General features: G+C 46.8%; 1 protein-coding gene across 1 annotated transcript in view; it reads left to right on the top strand.

Annotated features, from left to right (window-relative positions):
• The first annotated feature begins 2,738 nt into the window (after positions 1–2,738).
• LOC130124412 (cadherin-24) overlaps positions 2,739–17,679 on the top strand; it is a 136,986-nt gene continuing 122,045 nt past the window's right edge. Inside the window, exon 1 of the mRNA XM_056293868.1 lies at positions 2,739–3,296. Coding sequence (XP_056149843.1) covers positions 2,739–3,296 — 558 coding nt within the window. The remainder of the gene's footprint in view (positions 3,297–17,679) is intronic.

The following is a 17,679-nucleotide window of genomic DNA, read 5'->3' as shown; positions in this document are numbered from 1 at the left end:
TCACATTACTTTGTCCATGTTGAAGATAAGGTGGCTCGCAACAAACGGTTCAAATGCAGGCTAAATAGCAAGAATTTTGCAAGATGGTATAGACTTTGATATAATGCATGTTGGGCTAATTAGACACACTTCTGTCCCACCTACAATTACACTCCTATCCACTAGTAAGCATACAACAGTATATATAATATGCTTGAATAACAGATTTGAAAATTTGGGCATGACGAAGGGTAAATAATGAGAGTGATTTTGGCACATCTGGGTGGCATGGCGGTCTATTCCGTTGCCTTCCAACACAGGGATCGCCGGTTTGAATCCCCATGTTACCTCCGGCTTGGTCGGGCATCCCTACAGACACAATTGGCCATGTCTGCGGGTGGGAAGGCAGATGTGGGTATGTGGTCCTGGTCGCTGCAGTAGTGCCTCCTCTGGTCGGTCGGGGCATCCGGGTAGTGTAGCGGCGCCTGTTCGTGGGGGGGGGGAATAGCGTGATCCTCCCATGTGCTACGTCCCCCTGGTGAAACTCCTCACTGTCGGGTGAAAAGAAATGGCTGGCAACTCCTACCAATACAGGGATCACCAGTTCGAATTCCTGTGTCACCTCTGGCTTGGTTGGGTGTCCCATACAGACACAGTTGGACGTGTCTGCGGGTGGGAAGGCAGATGTGGGTATGTGTCCTGGTTGCTGCAGTAGCCCCTCCTCTGGTCGGTCGGGGTGCCTGTTCGGGGGGGGAGGGAGGACTTGGGGGAATAGCGTGATCCTCCCATGCGCTACGTCCCCCTGGGGAAACTCCTCACTGTCAGATGAAAAGAAGTGGCTGGTGACTCCACATGTATCGGAGGAGGTATGTGGTAGTCTGCAGCCCTCCCCGGATCGGCAGAGGGGGTGGAGCAGCGACCGGGATGGCTCGGAAGAGTTGGGTGATTGGTCAAGTACAATTGGGGGGGAGGGTGGAAAAAAATCTAAAAAAAATAATAAAATAGAGCGATTTTAACTTTGTACCTTGTTCGTGTTTTTTAATAGAAGACTTAATTTTTGAGCAGTCAAACTGTCATAAAGAGAGCAGAGAATGCCAGATTGTTATTCAATATAATAATCAAAATCCATTGTTTAATGTTTGAATTGAGAAACATGTAGTTTTTCTTCAAAATGCGGATGTTGGTTCAACATGCGGGACAAAGGATCAAAATGCTGCTCAGTACAATGTAAACTGGCACGCATGGTCAGCCGAGCTGCAAGACTGCCAAGTTACCTTGTTAACATCAGTAGAACAGATGTATGTGAAAAACACAAGGGTCATGACAAGGGTAAAAATCAATGTTTTTTCCAGACCTTGAATGCTCTGTGTGCTTCAACAAGCGTGATAGCCATATAGTCAAACGGCCAGTCCTGAATGTTCATCCCCAAGTTCTCACCTGTCTGTCTCTCCACTTTTAATTAACACAGTGCGATGATTAAAGTTTTAACTTAATTATCTTTATCTTTTCTCCTAGGGTGTTCAACTCTCCGTGGTAAACTGAATGAGAAGCTTGGCGAGAGGAAGGGGGAGAAAACAACAGAGAGGGGGAGCGCATCGGAGAGATAGAGGAAGATATCAGACGCCGTGAAACGAAAAAAAAGGGGGAAGGAGTGACTGACACCTGCCCTCCAGCACCGTTTGAAGGGCAGAGAATGGACAAGTGAGAGGAGGAGTGTGTAAGAGAGGAAAATAAAAAGAGAGGATGACGACAACTGGAAAGCAAGCCTCGCCTTACAGCAAACCTCACAATTAGGACTCCCCCACCACTGAGACAAGATGATTACCAGAAATCTGCTCCTATTGGTTGCTCTATGCCTATGGGGTGAGCTTGAGGGAGGTGCGTCCGCCAGTAAGATTGTAAAACGGAGAGGAGTCAGCGGGCCTCGCATAATGAAGTCAGCGGAGAACAAGGTTGTCGATCAGTGGGATGCCAGCGTGGATCAAAATGCAATGCCTGTTGTGACTCTTAAAAACTTGATTAATGTTGATAAGGGTGGTGAGGGCGGATCTATTTCTTACGCCAAATTATTGCAGAATCATGCTGCACCGTTTCTAGCTAACAAAGAGAGACTCGGTGTAAAGCCAAAGCGAGAGGTTGATTCTGTCAGCAAGCCGGAACTGACTCAATACATGGCTAACAAGGACTTCATCCAAGATGTGAAAAAGACCAAGAATAATTCAAATGAGGCAGGGACTACTGCCAAAATAGGGAGGGTGGAAAAATCTCTCCTAATTCACCATAAGGCAGATATGCACTCCAATAAGACCAGATTTAAACCAGTTCCCAGATCCAAGACTAAACCTGACTTGAGCGTTCATGCGTCAGGTGTGCCGGGAAAAGTCAATATGGAGTCAAATCTAAAGTTGAACCTCACAGGCAGTTACGGTGTACTTAAACTACTGTCCAAAGAGAACTTAGTCAGAATTGTCAACTCCCAAATGCAAAATGTTCCCGGTCTGACTTTTCAGACCAAGGTTAGTCGCAGCAGAAAGAGGGACTTAATTGATGTTAGTAACAGCCAGTTCGAGGCTCTGAAAGTACAAAGACAAGATATAGCTGCCACTCAAAATCACTCTGGTTTGGGTAATCAAACTACAACCTCTCACTTCAGCCCAGTCACTAGTCCAGATCTCCATCCAGATCGTGGCGTTCATACTCATCTTAACCCTCTGGAGGAAGCCACTTTAGTTTCTGGCAAAGGGAAAGGCAATTCAGAGATGCCAAGTTTGGATAGTAGTGAGAGCTCCAAGAGCAAATACCTTTTCCATTCACCATCAACCCCTAAGAATGAGGTGAAGCCTGAGAAGACGACAAACCTCAGTCAGACAGATCCACCAATATCGTCGACGAAATGTCTCCAAAATTATGTTTCCCCTCAAATAAACGATTCTCCGTCGTTGGGGCTGACCATACAGCCCATGGCGGTGAGAACGGGCAACAGTCCCGAGGAGTCCCATGGGGAGTCGCTACCCAGCACTGCCCAGTACCCTGCGGATGAAGAAACACGACCAATCAACAGCAGTCATATCCTGAAGCTTCACCCAGATACCGAATGGGTAAAGGATGGGTCTCACAGCTTGGTGATGGCGGGTGATAACCAACTGGGAAATGAGAGCAGTTTGGTGTTTGAAGAAATGATTTCAGAGGAGGAAGAGGAGACAGGGGACCATTTGGTGGAAAGAGGGTCACGCTCACGCAGCAGAAGAAGTTGGATTTGGAATCAGTTCTTTGTGATTGAAGAGTATGCCGGACCTGAACCTGTGCTTATTGGACGGGTAAGGAGAGCGAAAAATATCTCTTTTTTTAACATTTATGAAGTTTGTGAAATGTCTCATTAAAGTTTTATGATTATTTCAGATTCTTTTACAAGTCTTTCATCCGACTTATTAACCACAGGTTCTTCTTCCAGGTTCCCTTCTTACACATGCATGGGTTTACATTATCTAATTCCTCCATCAAGTTTTATTTTGTATTGTTCTAAACCTTCAGTTGGAAGATGATTTATATTGAGTTAGTGTCTTCCAATTCTCCATAAAAAATTCAATGAATTTGTGATTCACTGAAGCCTAACAAAACCCCTCAGATCTGATCAGCCCAAGGGCCTACTCACGAGCACTACCAATCTACTCTTGCCAATGGGAATTGACATCTCTAGAAGAATTAATGGCTTTACTTGTTCGTTCCACCATTGATCCCCAGCCCAAGGCAGTAAGGGAGAATAATCGGAGTTCCCTCATTTTACTGCAGGTCAGACTTGTCAGTTCTCCCTCATGGCTGGAGGTCCAGAAGGTCCCACTAATGCTGTTTCTACTGGACTGATTTACACCTCTCGCGTTAGGATTAATCTTCTCGTTGTCCCCCAACACAATTCTCAGAGCGCTGGAGTCCTGTTCCTCTGGAACTGTAATTCATTGTAATCATTGCTTAGTCATCGACCCCCCCCCCACTGTCCCCTCTACCTACCTTTGAGAGAGTGAGCAGATGTGTTTGGAGGAGGTTATGTTGACAGGACAGAAGGTGTCTCGAAGCCACATATTGTATTGGCTGTACTCTCTGCACACGCAAGCATGCGCCAACTGTTTAGGTACCCAGCTGTGGTAGATGGGATAATTTATTAGCCTGTGTGGCCAGTTTACTGAGCAAATGAATAGTAATGTTCCCCTTGTGACTGCTGCAGGCTGTCGGATGCCATAGAGAGAAGCAGCTGGAAGGCGGCCGGGTTGTGTCAGAAGGTACCAGCCTCAGTCATAGATGTTTCGCCACCTTTCAGAACTTTGTTACCTCATACCCAGAATCACCCAATTGTTTTTTGTTTTTTTTTAAGTCGCAAACCATGACATTTCCTGCTGTTTTATCAATTTGAAATGTGATGATGATTATGTGGTGATTGTTGGACAGACAGTCAATCTTCCAGTAGAAGTATTGTGATATAGTTGGATGTAGGAGGCAGCCAGGTGTAGCAGCCATTGTGGCTGGTGTGCCATCAGCTCAGCAGTAAACACTTCCCACCCTTGTAAAAATTGATCCTGGGACCAAAGCTAACACAGACAGTCTAATGTATTACAAACTACATCAGACTATATGGGAACACTTTTGTACAGTAAAAGGGATTGTCACTGCCCCATCGGCATCACATTTCGGTCTTTTTTCCTGCTGGACTCGTTTCCAACACATACCAGTTGGTGGGACCCAGTCAAAAAATGCAAACAGCAGTATACTGGAGAGTGTCCAAAACCATGGTAAAGATTTTGGTTAGCCATTATGTAACTTGACTCCATGATCCAGATAAAAATTACGATTTAATAAGGGAGAAAAGGTGCTGATTTTAGCTTTAAAATGTCAAGTTGTACACCAGACAGGCAGCAGCTTGCGGGCTATATCTACACAGAAAGACCTCCTAGTTTGGAGTGATGACTTGCCGATGTGTAATTTGGCTATTTATCTTTCTGTTTTGTTTTTTTTGCCTGTGCGTCGTGATGGATGAGAGAGAGGAGCAGAGTACAATGAATTTCCGAGAGGTGCAGAAGATGTACAAGCTCATGGTCCAGCTTGCAGATGGCATAATGTGTAAAGGCATTAGTGCCAATCTGCCGTGCCGAGTGGGTATTGATGCCAGCACACTATATAGCACTTGAGGAGGGACAGGCGCCAGGGCCACACACAAGCTCATATGATAGTGCTAACCCTTGGAATACACCCAGAACACAATTGTGCGTGTGTGTGTGTGTCTGTGTGTGTGTGTGTGTGCGCATGCGTGCGTGTGCGTGTGTGTGTGTGTGTGAAAGCACCGTGTGCACGGCTGTGTCTGTGGGATAGATGTGTATACGATTAGTGCCCTACTGTGTCTGATGGGTAACGGCAGACACACATGCATAATGCTCTTATACATCTTAATACTCTTATCATTTTTTTAATCCATGCTGCTGCGCTCCAGTTGCAGGCTGCAGCTATAGGCTGGGGGATCAATGGGGACAACAGCGCCTTCCTTATCAGGGAACTCATTGTGATTTAATAGAGAAAGCCGTGATGGAAAGCAATGAAAAATCAACTGTACAGCTCGGCACAGCACCACCTGCCAGATCTGACATAGGCCAAAAACAGGCTCCCTCAACTGTGAACACTGCCTGCCAGGGACTCATTCTTCTGTCGACAACACACACACACACACACACACACACACACACACACACACACACACACACACACACTGATAAATGTTCGAACATTTAAGGTTGTACTCATAACATTTTGCCCGAATTCACCTTTTCACCTGTCACCTGGTCTTGGACAGTTCAGTCTGGACAAATGTCTACCAAAGCTGAAAAATAACAGCCAAGAGTATAATCTGTGATGTCTATGAGAGAGAAAAAGCCTCTTCTGCCTCCCCTGGTATTGAGTCGGCAGCCGGCTTTGTGGACACAATGAGAGTACCCGGACTAGTTTTCTTGATGCCGCGAGCGCGTCCACTCCCATTTGAGCTGTCGGAACAGCAATGCTGGCGAAAAATGAAGCTCATTTTGGGTGTTAAATCTCAAAGAATCACTCCCATGAGTCCACCGCTGTCTGTTAGTTGTCAGTGGAACAGCCCTGGAAATCTCTGTGTAGCACATCGCAGATCAGAGTTGTTGTTTTATTCTTTTTTTTTGGTCTCTGGTATTGAGACTTGTTTAGGTTTGCAGATGTTGACAAAAAGGCCAAGAAATGGTTTTTGCAGTGGTTTCTGGCTCAATTTTGTGTCAACAGACAAATGTGCACACACACACACACAACACCATGTTACTATTTTGGAGTGTCTTACCCCCATGGTAATTGTCAATTTAATTGATGCTGTCACATGGTCTGTAATGGGGTTTCAAGTGATTGCAGTGGCAGTGTGAAGAAAACACTGATTTTTCTTGAGAAGAAAAGGCGTCTCAGCCGAGCCGGGATTTAAAAAAAGAAAGGGGGGGGGGAAAGAAACACACCCCTTTCTGATTACCCCCCTCCCCTCCTTTCTTGAAATGCAAACTGATTTAAGACCTCGGGCGAGTGGAAAAAAACGTGATGTATTTCTTTCCTCTTCCGACGTCTCCATCTTGCCCCGGTTCACCTGTGTAATAGTTTTAGAATGAGAGCTATTGAGCTAATAAGGGGAGCATGCATATGTAATCAACAGCGCAACAAAAAAAGGACCTAGGCTAGATCTCATCAAAGCATATTATTATGCAAACATACATAATTAATATGTGGTGAAATATGGCTATGTTACATATTTAACATTATTGCTTTACAACATATTGCATTTACACGGGAGCACACTATGAATATTAAGCATATTGGCAGAATATCAACCCTAAATTTAGTAGTTTTAGGTTGGTTTTTTTTTGGCTTTAACAAAATTGTACTGTTAAATTCTCAAAGTGGTATGTGCTCAGTATTTATATTGCGTTGGATGTTTATTAAAATTCACAGCTACCAATTGCTCTGCAAAGTGCAGTTAAAAGATTACAGTAGCCTGAAGGCAGTTGAAGATCAATAAATAATAATAATATAATAATAATAATAATACATTATTTCTATAGCACCTTTCAAAAGAAGAGTTGCACAGTGCTTCACAGAATACAATACCATACATAAATACCGTGGTTATTGAACACTTTGTTATCGATAAGACACGGCCAGGGAGCAATGCCTGTGGGGCACATTTTCGGCAGAGCTTAGAATGAATAGAAGGTGGCTGCTAAATGAGGGTACGTAGGAGCTTGTGTGTGTGTGTTTTTTTGTGTGCATATGAGTGTGCATGGGCGGCATGGTGGCACAGTGGTTAGCGCAGTCGCCTCACAGCAAGAAGGTCCTGGGTTTGAGCCCCGGGGTAGTCCAACCTTGGGGGTCGTCCGGGGTCGTCCTCTGTGTGGAGTTTGCATGTTCTCCCCTTGTCTGCGTCGGTTTCCTCCGGGTGCTCCGGTTTCCTCCCACGGTCCAAATACATGCAGGTCAGGTGAATTGATCGTACTAAATTGTTCCAAGGTGTGTGTGTGTGTGTGTGTGTGTGTGCATGTGTGTGTGCGTGTGTGTGTGTGTGTGTGTGTGTGTGTGTGTGTGTGTGTGTGTGTGTGTGTGTGTGCCGGCCCTGTGATGGCCTGACGGCCTGTCCAGGGTGTCTCTCCGCCTGATGCCCAATGAATGCTGGGATAGGGTCCAGCATGCCCACGACTCTGAGAGCAGGATAAGCGGTTCGGATAATGGATGGATGGATGGATGATGGATGAGTGTGCATGCACATAGGCGTGTGTGTGTGCATGTGTGTGCTCACAGACATGAGCACACACATGCACATGTTAAACCTTCTCCCCTTGTTGGAGTGGAGGAGAAGGAAAACTGTGTCCTCATATGTACAGTATTGCATTCCCTCAAACACTTAAACATGCTGATTTAAGCGATATTTGTGAATAAATATAGAATCTCTCTCTCACACACACACACACACACACACACTTGCACAAACTAAACAGACAACAAAAACATTTGTGAGTGAAGATATGTGAAAGAGAGGGAGACAGACGTTTGAATTTAAAACTGCTCTTTATTCAACGAGAAACAATCTTAAACATCTCTGAAACATCTCTCTTATAATATTCAACAGTCACTGCTTTAGAGTAACACGTCCAGAAGAGTTCATCTACCATTGCAGCACCCCAGATCAATTCAAATGAGAAACAATTGAGACAGACAGACAGACAGAGAGAGACAGAGACAGAGACAGAGAGAGGACAGAAAAACAGAGAGAGGTGAGAGAAGTGAGAGAGAGACAGGAGGGAGAAAAGAGAGAGAGAAGACAGAGAGAGTGGGGGAGCAAGTGAGCCTTTAGGGTGCCAACAGTAGCAGCACACACAAACACCTTTTGACAGGGAGCTCATCAATAATAATCTAAACTATGTCTCATCACAAACTGGTTGTGTTTTCTTTAGCGTTCCTCTCTCACCCTCCCTGGAAATACCATTTAGCCTCCGGGTCCTGGCACAGCAGGGGTGAGAGAGCAATTAGATCCCGGCTGCAGAAATGGAAGGCAGACGGAAGGAGGGAGAGCTAGGGTGGAGGAGGAGAGAGAGAACGGAGAGATGGAGCGAGGGATATGGTGTAAGGAGAAGACGAGGTGGTTCTGGAGAAAAGTATCGGGGAAGAGAAGAAACACGAGCACACACCAGGACAAACCAGCAAACAGAGATGTTAGTGAGGGCCGTGTTGACTATGCGAGTATGCAGAGCAGCAAGGAAAAACTCGAGAGGATGAAAGCAAGGAAAGGTTAATGGCTTGCAACTAGCGGAGAGGAAAAGAGCGTGTGAGGCAGACAAAAAAGAAAAAAAAAGGAGAAAAAGAAATGTGAGGAGGAGAAATGAGAGATCACACAGGTTTCTAAAGATGACCTCGCGGATCATCAGCCCTAAAGCAAACTGGAGAAGGACGGACCAGAGAGAGAGAGAGAGAAAACAAATGAAAGGGTGATCGAAGTTGTGCAACCAGGGCACCAAGGAAGGAAAAATAAAAGGAACAAGGGCAGAGAAAATGGGGGGTGGGTGGTGGCACAAGAACGAGCGCGCTCGGAGCGGTTAAATACCATTTTATTGCAAAACCCCCCGCGGAGGGGCTGTGTTGGATTGTGTCTCTGCAAAGTGGGTGCTGCGTCACACGGAGAGAGGGAAAGGAGGTAGAGAGAATGACGGAGAGAGAGAGAGGTTGGAAGGAGGAGACAGAAGAAACCATCAGTGGATTAAAGATGGGATTCAAAGGAAACAGTGCACCTCTCCCTCCTTCACCTCCAAGCTCCATTCTCTTTCTTTCTTCCGCTGTGTCTTTTCATCTCCCGGTAATGTTTTAACATATCAGCGGGGCCATCGTCTGAATTTTAAACATCACTCTGTCTTATTTCTTTTGAACCTCGGTCAGAGAGGGTATTCTAAAGCAGTTGCAGCATCTTAAACGACCAGAGTGAACTTACAGGATAATTCCAGTGTCTTTACAACCTGGGTCTTATTTTAAATACGTACACTGAAGAGCCGAAACCTTATGACTATACCTATTATGCTGTTGGTCCTCCGTGTGCCGCCAAAATAGCGTTGACCCGCTGAGGCCATGGACTCTACAAGACCCCCTGAAGGTGTCCTGTGGTATCTGGCACAAAAACATTAGCGGCAGATCCTTCAAGTCCTGTAAGTTAAAAAAGTGGAGCCGCCATGGATCGAACTTTTCGGTCCCGCACATCCCACAGATACTCAATCAGATGGAGATCTGGAGAATTTGGAGGCCGAGGCGACACCTTGAACACTTCGTCATGTTCCTCAAACCATTCCTGAACAATATTTGCAGTGTGGCAGGGCGCATTATCCTACTGAAAGAGGCCACTGCCATCAGGGAATACCGTTGTCATGAAGGGGTGGACCTGATCTGCAATGGTGTTTAGGTAGGTGGTGTCTATCAAACAGACGTCCACATGAAGGGCTGGACCCAGGGTTTTCCCAGCAGAACATTGCCCAGAGCATCATACTGCCTCCACCGGCTTGTTGTCTTCCCACAGTGCATCCTAGTGCCATCACTTCCCCAGGTAAAAGGCGCACATGTACACTGCCATCTATATAATCTAAAAGAAAATGGGATTCATCAGACCAACCCACCCTCTTCCACTACTCCAAGGTCCAGTTCCGATGCTCACGTGCCCATTGTAGGGGCATTCGACAATGGACAGGGGTCTTCATGGGCACTCTGATCAGTCTGCGGCTACGTAGCCCAATACGCAACAGGGTGTGATGCACTTTGTGTTGTGACACATTCCTCCTGTAATCATCATTAAAATGTACTGTGACTTTTGCCACAGTAGACCAACCTACAGACCACTGTCGGTAGGTTCTCACCACTGCTGACCAGGAGCGCCCCACAAGCCTTGCTATTTCAGAGATGCTCTGACCCAGTCATCTGGCCATAACAATTTGGCCCTTGTTAAAGGCGCTCAGGTCTTTACCCCTGCCCATTTCTCCTGCATCCGACATGTTGACTAAGAACTGATTGTTCGCTTATCATCTAAACTTTTTTTTGGGGGGGGGTTGTTCTTTAGTCGATGTGAGGGTCTAAGAACAGGATGTTGTATTGCTGTAAAGCCTCCTGAGGCAAATTTGTAATTTGTGCTATTGTGCTATACCAATAAATTGGCTATCAAATCTACCCAGATCTTGACATGTGCCCTTGTTTGGAGATGATAAACATTACTCGGTCCGCCTGTGAGTGGTCATAATGTTTTGGCTCATCAGTGTATATCGGTCTTTTTCACATATCAGTTATTATATAATTGTGCTCACTGGCTTCATTGTGTAGATTGTAGATACACGACCACTGCTGGACTCCGCTTTACAATGGTGTCTTATGGGACAAGTGAATAGGAGTCTTAAACGTGTCCTTTAAACGGCAACCCCCCCCCCCCCCCCAGTGTCTCAGTCAGACTGTGTCCATGACTGTCCATTATCTATGACTTCTCTATTTTGCTGGCCGGCTAGTTTATGGATGGTTACCACCACCTACGGTAAGTATAGGCTGCTACTTTCTGCAAGTTGAACCAGGAAGTAGATCAGCAGTGTCATCCACCGTTGATCATATTGGACATTTTTGGATAATAACTTAACTTTCACTTTCGTTTTCACTTCCAAAAACGCTCGTGTTCAGTTGCCCCATTAGATAATGTTGCAAAGTCCTGCGCTGGTGCTGTGTCCAAAATCTCCACAATGAAGTCAGTGAGTCAAATTACATCATTACTGGGCATCCGGGTGGTGTAGTGGTCTGTTCCGTTGCCTGTCAACACGGGGATCAGCGGTTCAAATCCTCATGTTACCCCCGGCTTGGTCGGGCATCCCTACAGACATAATTGGGCCTGTCTGCGGGTGGGATGTGGGTATGTGTCCTGGTCGCTGCACTGGCGCCTCCTCTGGTCGGTTGGGGTGCCTGTTAAGGGGGGATGGGGAACTGGGAGGAATAGCGTGATCCTCCCACGTACTACGTCCCCCTGGCGAAACTCCTCACTGTCAGGTGAAAAGAAGCGGCTGGTGATTCCACCTGTATGGGAGGAGGCATGTGGTAGTCTGCAGCCCTCCCCAGACAGGCAGAGGGGGTGGAGCAGCGACCAGCACGGCTCGGAAGAGTTGGGTAATTGGCCGGATACAATTGGGGAGAAAAGGGGGGGGGATTACATCATTATTGATATGGATGATGGTGAAAACTATGGAAATAAGACCCAGGCTGTAAAAAAAACTACAATTACAGTCTTCGTTCGACAGCACGGACATGAAGCAAAGTTGCACTGTATCGACTTGCGGTACTGGCAGAAGGAATACTTCTGATCTCTTGTGCACGTGTACGTGCCGCTGGCGTGATGTGAGGCGAAGGGGCCATGCTGGGGTTCAACTCATGGTTATGCATGGCTGGGTATGAGCTCTGCGACTGTGACCTGAGCTAATGTTTATGCAGCGGCCTGCGAGCTGGCACGGGTGCCGGCCGCTCGCGCCGCTTCTCACCGTGACCTGGAGAAACCGGTGATTCAGAGATCGGAGGGTCTACAACCAGTGAGGAGGGCACGCAGAGAGAGAGAGAGAGAGAGAGAGGGGAGTTTAAAAAGGAAAAGAGCAGAGAGGAGAAGAGAATTTGGCTGGTAATGAGATTGCCTTTGCACCTTCAAGTTGGTGCCATCTCACACATAAACACCCCGAAAACATAATAACAAAACCAAGATGCCAAATAAATAAATAAATAAATAGATAAAAAAGATCAGAGATATTCACACAGGGCTTGACATTCACTTTAATTTTTCCACTTCTCTCTCTCTCTCTCTCACACACACACACAGACACACACTAAACACTCTGTTCCCACTGGCAAAAAGCATTCTTCTGGCGCTGGCACACGGTGGCATATATGTGGGCGATTTGCCCTTTAAATGTACAGCAGTGAGTTAAGCCTCCAGTGGCCTTTTCCAGGCTTGTCTCCCTTGGCTAAAAATATGATGTGGAGCACACAACATCAGAGAGGGGCAAGGAGGCAGTAAAACACACACTACAATCACCGAGAACCCCCCCCCCCACCACCACCACCCCTGCACGGTCTGTCCCCTGTCCCCCATCCCCAAGCCAGTACGTCAGCTGATTATGAAGAACAAAAACGGGATTTGCGCAGTCGGAGGCTAAAGCAGTTTTGTCCTGGATAATATGTTGTGGGGGAGTAACCGTGGTGGGTTGTATTGAACAGCTTATGATGCCAAAGGAAAAGTCTAATAATGATGAATAATGAATGTTCTGTTGGGGACTGAGCATGGAGGACAAGCGCGTGTGTGTGTGTGTGTGTGTGTCTGTGTGTATGTGTGTATGCATGTGTGTGTATGCATGTGTGTGTTTGTGTGTGTTTTTGTGTATGTGTGTGGTATGTCTGTGTGTGTGTGTATGCATGTTTGTGTGTGTGTGTATATGTGTGTATGTTTGGGTATGCATGTGTGTGTGTATGTATGCATGTCTGTGTGTGTATGTGTGTGTATGTGTGTGTATGCATGTGTGTATGCATGTGTGTGTGTGTGTGTGTGTGTGTGAGAGAGAGAGAGAGAGAGAGAGAGAGAGAGAGAGAGAGAGAGAGAGAGAGAGAGAGAGAGAGAGAGAGAGAGAGAGAGAGAGAGAGAGAGAGAGAGAGAGAGAGATGGGGGGGGGTTATGAGGGACAGAGAAGTCCCATATCGCAGCGTTCCCTCAGGACATTGAATTAGATCAAACAACAGCAGGACAAGACGTCCACGCCGCCTGAGACGGGGGGCGGGGGGGGGGGCGGCTGACGTAAACAGGTTGCTGCGGCGCTCCACCAGTGTCGGATCAATGCTAAAGTGTTAAGTGCCGGTTCTAATGGCATGTTTGAAGCGGGCCGGGCTGTGAGACGAACAGACATCTGGTATTAAAATGTGCGCGCTGCAGAATTGGGTTCCCCTACGTTTACTGCGAGATTGAGTTTGATTTAAAGTTCAGACAGAATTGAAACCATGTCGAGTACAAAGGTCTGCCTCTGACGGTTTAAAGCGCTGGCTGCGGGCTGCCTGCCTGCTCTCTCTTTCTGCTGAGACTTCTCTCTGTGGACGGGTCCGCATCACGTGTGTGTGAGTGCGTGCGTGTGCGTGCGTGTATGTTTCCGAATCAATTTCTAAGGAGCGAGCGCGGATGTTTTTCCCTTCCCGAGTCGAATAACATTTCCAGATATCCTCCATAGCTTTTAAGGTCGTTTCCGAGGTTTTTGTGATAGTTTTGGACAATTTTGGGAAGCCGCTTTGGTGCAAGGTGCATGGGCAATGCCATCTAGGACGGTACGACGCCTGTCAGTTTGAAAGCCGTTGCGCGTGACTCTGACCGTGTCGTTGGCGTCATTAACAAAAGTGTGTGACATGTCACCGTCAGAGGGTTGAGACAAATTTCAAAATCACAAAACTTTGCAAATATATAAGTATACATAGGGGCGTGCGGGTGGTGTAGCGGTCTGTTCCGTTGCCTACCAACACGAGGATCGCCGGTTCGACTCCCCCGTGTTACCTCCGGCTTGGTCGGGCGTCCCTACAGACACAACTGACCGTGTCTGCAGGTAGGAAGCCGGATGTGGGTATATGTCCTGATCGCTGCACTAGCGCCTCCTCTGGTCGGTCGGGACGCCTGTTCGGGAGGACTGGAGGGAATAGCGTGTTCCTCCCACGCGCTACGTCCCCCTAGCAAAACTCCTCACTGTCAGGTGAAAAGAAGCGGCTGGTGACTCCACATGTATTGGAGGTGGCATGTGGTAGTCTGCAGCCTTCCCCGGATCGGCAGGGGGGGAGCGGCGATCGGGACGGCTCAAAGAGTGGGGTAATTGACCGGGTGCATTGGGGAGAAAAAAGGAGGAACCCCCCCCCCCAAAAAAAAATAATATGAATGAAAATAGAATATAAATAAATAATAAATAAATATAAAAATATAAATAGTTGATGCTGATTTACTGGGTGTAAACTGGTGTTCTTATAGTGTGTGTGTGTGTGTGTGCGCCCCCCTATGTCTTTGCCTACCTGTAGGCAGTCAGAAGCGAGGTAGAGAGAGAATTAAGGGAAGACATGATGCACTTGTGTGTATTTGTGTGTGTATTTGTGTGTGTGTTTGCGTGCACTATAGCTTGCTCCCTTGGGGGCCAGATGGGGACCCAGTGTACTCCAGATGGGAAAGAGAGAGGGGACAAGCGATGATTGCAACCCTGTTCACAGCCAGCCCATAGAGTTGTTGACTTTAATTATTAGTCACTGCGTAGATGTAGTTGGCCCTGGCTCTGCGCTCTGCTACTTCTCCAGGCTTCTGGCCCAGTTTCAGCTCTTTCTTCCCTCTCCAGGTTAGGCACAGGGGGCAGTCACACACACAGACACACAACACATACACTCACATACATGTACTCTAAATCAGGCTTTGGCTTCTAGTCCAATATGTTTGATGGCTGCCAACTAGAGGGTCAGTCAGGCCAGTAAGGGACACAAAGTCATTAGACTGTCTGCTGCTTCCAGATTGTTCTGGCCAGCGCTCTCTCTCTCTCTCTCTCTCTCTCTCTCTCTCTCTCTCTCTCTCTCTCACACACACACACACACGTACACGCACACACATGCACACACACACACAATTCTTACAATATTTCTACGGCAGGTGAGGCGGCTCTGAGGCGTGGCTTAAGTTTTGATTTAATTTGTAATAAGCCTCTCTGAACCCAATTGGGCCTCGTCCCAAATTAATTTTTCAGCCATGTCCCCTGATCAGTTTCTTTTTTTTTTTTTTAAATTTCAGAAGCACATCTGGTTTGGAGGTGCTGGTCCCAGATGAACTGGTTGACCTTCTCCTTTAAGTGCTCTTTCCCTCCCCCTGGCTGGTATGAAAGCGCCGGCTCGGTCCCAGCAGCTCCGGTATTGGACTCTATTGAGGAGTAAAACTAGCTGTGGGGTGCTGCGGCATGCAGCAGCTCTCAGATTCAGATTCTTTTGAAGTTGCCACACAGCAGATGAATAGGTTCCCTTCCTCCATAGGCTTGTGCAGGAGATTCCCCCATACAAGTCTATCATGCCTTTGATAGGAGTCCCTCGTGTGTTAGCGGAGTTGGACCTCGCTGGCAATTGCAGGACCCAGCGGTGCCTTCATGGCCACAGTAGGCTGTTTGTGTTTTCATGTGAGCTGCCAATCAATTTCACACATTGTTATTCCCCCTGCTGCAGCAACCGCTGCTCCATTTTAGCCTCAAGCCCTGAAACATACATGGACAGACATCCATCCATTCATCATCCTTCCAGCCATTGATTATGCATCTATCCCTCCATGGATTATGCATCCATCCCTCCAGCGTCCCTTGCACCCATCCTGTGCACGCATCTATCCATTCAAAGCATGCAGGCACAAAAGTACTATGCATTAATCATCCACCCATCCAATGCTCGCATGCGAGCACACACACACACACACATCCATCCATCCATCCATCCATTTGTCCATTGCACACATGCATGCACACATTCATCCACTTATCCACCCACCCATCCATCCACCCATCCATCCAACCATCCAACCAACCATCCAACCATCCATCTCTTGATGCATGCTCAGTAATCCAGAGAAGGAAATCCCAGAAAGTTGAATCAGTTCATCTGGACACAACACGTAGTGGGAGAAATGTTTAATCACTCGTCTAAGTTCGTCAGGCTGATGAAGCGTTTCTCCCAGTAAACGTTGTGTCCAGATGAACTGATTCAACTTTCTGGGCCATCCATCCATCCACTCCTCCAATAGGCACGCACACACGCATGCATGCACACATGCACGCATTCATTCAACAGCCATCCTTCCATCCATCCACCCATTCAGCATGCATGCATGCACACTTAGTGTGTGGGGCAAACCATTCGCATTCATTAAGCTAATGCATGGCTGTAAAAAAGACACTTTTTTTCTTGGTGTTTTTATGATTTATTGTGCAAGAGAAAAGTGAAATTGAGTATACGGTGGTGTAAGTTATTTAAGTGATTTAGAGGTGGCGCAATGCTTTTCCCTGACTCTATGATTTATGGTTATTGCAAAAATGTGAAATTGAGTATATGAGTATAAGCATATTACCTTATGATAATATAAGTAATTGAAGAGATTTAAAGGTGTGGAGCCAGGCTGGATGTTGCATATACAGCAGGCGTTGGGGAGGGCGGAAATGGCGGCCTATCCGACTCAAATCACCCTCCCTGGAGAGTCGACACATCTGTAAATTTGGCTCGTGGTGGCTTATTGTTTGGCTGTTGATATATTTGATGATATATCAGAGGGTTATGAAATGTTGGCGTTATGAGATGTATTATTCAAATTAAATGGATGTGAAATATGGTGCTGGCTCACATCAAGATATTGTTTGAGCAGTGCATTTTTTTTTCTCGTTTTGTCAACAATCGAACGACGGTTCGCCAAAACACCTTACAAACCTGAAGCACCTCTGGAGACATAACCTTTCCCTGGCTGTAATATCGGTGAATAAACATCGGACTTCAGTGTTATTCTTTGCTGTGTGCTTTTTGATGATGTTGCTGAGGGCCAAATAAGAGTAAAAGGTCAGGCTTAAATGGAAGCAGTCTCTGCAGGCAGGGGCCCTGTTTCTCTCGACTTGCTCTGGGCAATTCAATTTTATCATGGCTGCCACCTCTCACTGGGCTAATGATGGCCGGGGCTTCATTAAGAGGCTCGTTAAGTCCCCTCGTTAAGCCGCGGGGCTGGAAAGGCTTTGATTGTTAATGGCTCTTCATGAGGAGCTTTACAGTGAGGAACCTGCTTCCCCCCGGTGGTCCGCACCAGCTGGATGGTTTTGGCCGATTGACCTCAGCCGGTTACAGTCCATGGTGGAAAATAAATACAAGCTTTGCGTCAGTAGGTGTAGGTGGTTCACAATGTTCTCCCAAAACGTCCTTGTGATTCAGTTTGCGCGAGATCGTGAGGCCTTGTAGGCCTCAAACGTAAACTCATTGAATTGCACCCAAATCCGTGAACCTGAATCACAAGGCATTTAACGGCAGGCTCATGTGAATGGTCTGCCTTGGTTCACTGTCGACCTCAAGTATAATTTGATCCAAGATATAAACTCTGTTCTG

Source organism: Lampris incognitus, chromosome 14, assembly GCF_029633865.1.
Source record: "Lampris incognitus isolate fLamInc1 chromosome 14, fLamInc1.hap2, whole genome shotgun sequence".
Lineage (NCBI taxonomy): Eukaryota > Metazoa > Chordata > Actinopteri > Lampriformes > Lampridae > Lampris > Lampris incognitus.
This window is presented reverse-complemented; position numbering and strand designations above follow the sequence as displayed.